This window comes from Populus euphratica, unplaced genomic scaffold, assembly GCF_000495115.2.
Source record: "Populus euphratica unplaced genomic scaffold, PopEup_1.0 scaffold524.1, whole genome shotgun sequence".
Classification (NCBI taxonomy): domain Eukaryota; kingdom Viridiplantae; phylum Streptophyta; class Magnoliopsida; order Malpighiales; family Salicaceae; genus Populus; species Populus euphratica.
In genome coordinates, this window is record NW_011500406.1 from 45355 (window position 1) to 50861 (window position 5507).

The 5507-nt window shown below is 31.6% G+C and overlaps 1 protein-coding gene across 1 annotated transcript; it reads right to left on the minus strand.

Moving 5' to 3' along the window:
- Positions 1-1218: 1218 nt before the first annotated feature.
- Positions 1219-5249, minus strand: LOC105114459 (putative auxin efflux carrier component 8). Its single transcript, XM_011011007.1, has 5 exons — positions 4409-5249; positions 4232-4317; positions 2144-2301; positions 1712-1788; positions 1219-1603 (listed from the first exon to the last, which is right to left on the minus strand). Exons 1-5 carry the CDS (start codon positions 5053-5055, stop codon positions 1531-1533), a joined length of 1041 nt encoding a protein of 346 aa, XP_011009309.1. The 5' UTR covers positions 5056-5249; the 3' UTR covers positions 1219-1530.
- Positions 5250-5507: the final 258 nt, after the last annotated feature.

Genomic DNA, 5507 nt, shown 5'->3' on the forward strand with positions numbered 1-5507 from the left:
ATTTTTAAAGTCAACACATAAAAAATTATAATTTTTAAAGTCAATACATAAAAAATTAATTTTTTTCTTAATTTAAACTAACCGATATCACTTTGGTGTCCATCCTAGGTCAAATGACCCTAAAAAACAATCCAAACATGCATTTAAACGATTCTATCTATTTGGATACATCATAAAAGAAAATGATATAACGATAGAGTAAATGACCATTAAAAAAAAATCTTATATATCCTTTCCTAGGAGATGCATGGTCACCAAGTGGAGTGATATGAAATTAAATACATAAATGATTTGTATTAATGCAATTGAGAAATTGTTAGTATATATTCTCTATAACCAATAAGTTAGTTACTTATGGCATTGAATTTGTTCATACAAAATATATAATTTTATTTATAAAATAATTTTTATCTTTAATATTCATTTAAGTTTAGTTGATGAGTCTAATAAATATAAAGTTCTTGTAACAAAAAAGCTTTGCAAAAAAAAATATAAAATAATTTTAATTATGAGGATTTCTATTACATCAATCTAAATATTATTTATCAATAATCTATTAAAACTAAATATTAATTAGTGTTCTTAAAAATAATATATGTATGTGTGTGTATGTTATTTTCTTTAGCAATTATTCTATAAGTTATGATAAAAGAAATATTTCGAACTAATATGTAGATGTTTGAAAATTTTATATAAAGATATTCTTTGTTTATATAGAAAAGCTTGTGTAAATGATTTTTAAACTTAAAATAATTAAGTTATTTTATATAAAAAATATATTTTGATCTTAACTTAATATTATTTTAATTAAAGATAACAAAGGGGTAATTATTAAGTATAATATACAGTGAATAACAGTATTTCAACGATCAAGTAACAATTTATTATTCATTTTTTTCCATATGATTCTTAGGATTGCTCGGGGTGCTCCTCTTTACCTCACATGGCGAAACGGAAAGTTAACTGACCGAATTGCTTCATCTAATAGTATAATACAATCCATACTCTTCTCCGTAATACGTAGGCTACAACGTGTTTGTGTGTGTATATGTATATATATGAGCTATTAGAAAAACTCTTTTGTTTGAAATTTGTTACCAATGGCACCTAGTTGATTCATGCTTTGCAGCGGCGATTGGTTCCTAGCTATTTGTTTTTCTCTGATTGACGAGACCTTTGGGCAGAGATTGTATTTTCTGAAAGACGGTTCGTCTTTCAAAGAAACATGAAACAAATACTGTTAAGTAAGATGGTTTTATCAACTACAACTGTCAATATCTGCATCAGGTTTGTCTCGCTTGCCAGTTTGTCCTTTACTTGGCATGGGGTCTGCGCAAAATGAGTTCATGTCCTTGCTAAAATTCTCTCGCCGGATTCCGATGACAAGTATTAGCATAATGTTAATATATGGTAAACATCGCAAACGTAGTTATGCATGATAATCATATATATTAGATTGATAGGAAGAAAAAAGTTAATAACAAATAAGATAATAGCTGGGACTGTTTTGAAAACGCCTTGATTGATTGGTCAATGTACGAAGTCTAAAATTGCATAATAAGCGATTAACACAGGAAGAGCCACGATGGTTCCGAAGATTACACTGCAATAGAAACATGAAAATAGAAATCAATCAAAGACAATTCCGTTTTTGTTTAATAAAATCTAGATAATTTATGAAAAAAGAAAACAGTTGCAATATTTAACTTACGCTGTGCTTAGCACCTCTGCGTGTAATCCGTATTCTTGAGCAAAGATGAAGGATATAATTGCCTGTGGGAAAGCAGCCTGCAAAATGATTCCGTATGAATCAACAGCCTTTACTTGGAGTCTTTGATCTTGGATCATTCCAGACCGTATCAAAAATCTAGAAAATATTTTTCTTCCTACTTTTTTCAGATGGATAGATTTGAAGAAACTCGTCAAAATATTCCAAATATTCTAGATAGAAAATGAGGAGTTTTATGATATGAGTGAGGACTATCCAAATATTCTAGATAGAAAATGAGGAGCTTTATGATATGAGCGAATATATCTTCTATGCGATGTTAAACTTCTCGTGGGTCTTAATTTCATATGTAAGCATAGAAAATAAGGGGATGCCACTCTATATTATGTGTTATTTGCTCATCTAGCACTGTACCTGAATGATAGCAACACGTAAAACATCGCCACGCAAGCCCACAATGATTGATCCAATAGCCATGGCAGCGGGTCCTGCTATAAACCTTAAAACCATCCCAATAACGGTTAGACTTGCGCCACAGGCAATCACTTTTTCCTGCAAAGCCATGAAGATCCCTGCATGCGTGGTGGTTTCTTGCTCAGAAATATAAATAAAACCTTGCTAGCTATTGCAAGAGAATGTAACATAAAGATTTCCTAAAACGTCGTCTAATTAATATTATTGGAACCCTGTGATCTTGGCACCAAAAAAAGTCTGGGAGCCCATGGATTAGGGAATAACAAGTTGAAATTAGGGCAGAAAACATTGAAAACCATGGGCGCAGGACAGGCATATGTATATTTTAATTAAGTCAGGAAGACAAATCCCACTTCCGGTTTGCCACAAACATATTTATCGATTATATATTTGCTTGCAAGTGGTATCGTACGTGATGCAAGCAAATTTGGATTTGTAAAGCTTAGTTTTTGGCTATTCCTTCTTCTATAGGGGAACGTCTGCCAGAGAGAAAGTCTTTTTCATTAGAGTACATATAATTTCTTAAAACCTTGAATTTGCAATTATATTTATATCCAACTTTTGTCATTTGATCTTAATTCATGTACACAAACTTTAGTACTTTTTCCTCCTTTAAGTGCGTGGGCTCTTTCTCTTGTTACGGTGAAAATAATTTAATTAGCAATTTAGGGTTTCTTATTGGCTGGATTAGGGAGACGACAAACTTATTTAGGAACTTAAACATTAATTAAGGTGCTCGTTCTAAATAGGAAAATTTTAAGTAGTATCGAAATTATGATTTTTCCCTTGGTAAAGTTTAAATGACATGTTAGTTGATCACCTTTTACCTTCTAGATTATACTAGTTTATCGCCTCAATTTTTTTTGGATGTTAGACCTAAATTTCCTAGAATGTAAAAATATAATATTTGTATTTGCAGAATGTTTTTGATATTATTATTATATTTGGTATAACAGTTAAATTTTAAAAATTATAACTTAATTATTTTTTAACTTGAGTTTAGATTTAAACCATATAAAAATTATTTTAAAATAATTTTTGTTCACTACATAGATATAAAAAGGAAACATAACAAAAAATAAACTATATCACTCGAGTTAACCTACAATTCAAGTTATAAACTCTGCTAGCTTAAATATTTTTATATAATATGATAAAAAAATACAAAAATAAATGCACAGTCAACCTAATACTAAATATTTTTATATAATATGATAAAAAAAATATAAAAATAAATGCACAATCAACCTAATACTATATATATGTGTGTGAGAGAGAGAGAGAGAGAGAGAGAGAGAAAATTAACTAAATAGGATGAGTTGAGAGAGAGAGAGAGAGAGAGATAAAATTAACTAAAATCTTAATATGATAGGATGAGATTGTAAAAAAAAAAAAAGCTAAAAAAACTTGCAACTTGAATTATAGGGTTGAATTAATTTTTTTTATAATATGATAAAAATTAAAAATTAATTCATAATAAATTTAATACTAAATAATAATTTTAACTAAAATCTCAATATTAAAGGATATAATTAAAAAAAATCAAGAAAAAAAAACTAAAAAAACAATTAAAAAAATTAAAAAAAAAAATCATTCTTCATGCTACGCTCGGCCTAATAAAAAAGGCCAAGCATACGACCAGATAGAAACCCACACACCTGAGCTGTATCTATTTTATTGTTTTTTATAAGAGGCAGACAACGATCGTTCAACCCTTTCTTCCTTGAAAGAAAAAAGTGTAGACGACAACCACTATGACACGAAACTATTAGCTAAACAAATAAAAAATATTTTAATTTGATTTATTATTTATATAAATATTTAATATGATCTTACACCTTTTAGTTGTTTTAGTAATGTTTATATAAAAATATTTTTATAATATATCTGAAAATTAATTAGATTTAATGTATAATTTTATTGATAAAAAAGAAAAGGAAAAGGATTTTATTGGCCGGAAGCAACACAAGTATTAATAACTAAAATCCTATAAACTCATGAAAAAATAGAAAAGAATAAATAGCTCACCCATGCTAAACATGGCAGTTCCTGTGCCAGTTTTCGACATGATCAATATAGAACCTTCCATTATGCTCGGCATCTCAAAACGCCACCTAAAAGTGTTCATAAAAGGAAAATCTAGAGTTAAATAAATAGATGAGGATACAGAAAACATAGAACAAAAAGCTTAGTACTCTTACAGACCTGTTAGCTATGAAAGCCCAAACAAGACCAATAATACAAGCGTATGAATTGGGGTTCATGGCAAGTTTCATCCCCACAGTCTTCATCAAGCACCAGAAAGCAGGCCTAGAGCTTACTGTGCTGTCTGCATTTTCTTCTAAATCCTCGTCAGGATTGCTGGCTGAAACGCCAAGTCCTGTTCTTCGAATTTCTAATACGAGCAACAACATTGTAAGCCATATAATAGATTGGATGACAGACGATTGAACAATAAGAGCAACTGCCGCCTGCCCATACATGGCTTTAATCAGAGGAACACCCAAAACAAGAGAATTGGTAAGGGTACAAAGAGAGAAGCTGGTAATGGACCAGCTGTAGCTTCCCTTGCCACTCCACTTTGCCCAAACGGCAAGCACGACCACTATAATGAGCTTCGATATAGCATCAGCGCCAATAAATAGGTAATTCATTTTGAAAGGATCAGCATGAGCAGTGAACTCAAAGGTGAAGAATGGGAGAGTGAAATAACAAACAAGGCGGTTTATGGCGCCGCACTGCTCTGGTGTGAATACCTTCCACCACCTGACAGAACCATACCCTAACATCAGTGCCACATAGAGTGGCACCATGGCGGCCACTACCTTGTAAATATCTGCCCACCCGATCATCTTTCCTCAATATTTAGCTACGTCTGAACCTTAGGGATTCTTTGAGTTGGATCTCAAGCATGCATGAACGCACTATTCAAAGAATGTAGAATGTCTTGAATTGGTTGGAAACCTAGCAGGGTTATGTATTTATACACATGCAAGGTCTATGCATTTTACTTTTTGTTTGTTTCTTGTGGAAAAGAGTCTTGGTGGGTGTATACGATTCTACGCCGTGGGTTCTTAAAGACGTGATGTAACTCTTTTTGGTGTGCTCATGGAAGTGTGATGTTGCTTCCACAAATGGCGGTTCTGAGGAAATGTCAGCGAACGTTTTTTGTACAAGTAATGAGGTCCAGCGATTATTCCACCCACCTTCCAGAATAGGGTTCATGTTCTCGTGTACTTGTATATTAATTCTAAAATTATTATATATTCCTAGTGCTGCTTTTAGCGATGATGGCCAGCATAAA

Coding starts and splice junctions, on each gene's coding strand:
- LOC105114459 (XM_011011007.1), bottom strand. CDS start 5,055: ATGATCGGGTGGGCAGATATTTACAAGGTAGTGGCCGCCATGGTGCCA. Junction 4,318..4,408: donor TGGGCTTTCATAGCTAACAG/GTCTGTAAGAGT, acceptor GAACACTTTTAG/GTGGCGTTTTGAGATGCCGA. Junction 1,604..1,711: donor GCAGAGGTGCTAAGCACAGC/GTAAGTTAAATA, acceptor TTTCTATTGCAG/TGTAATCTTCGGAACCATCG.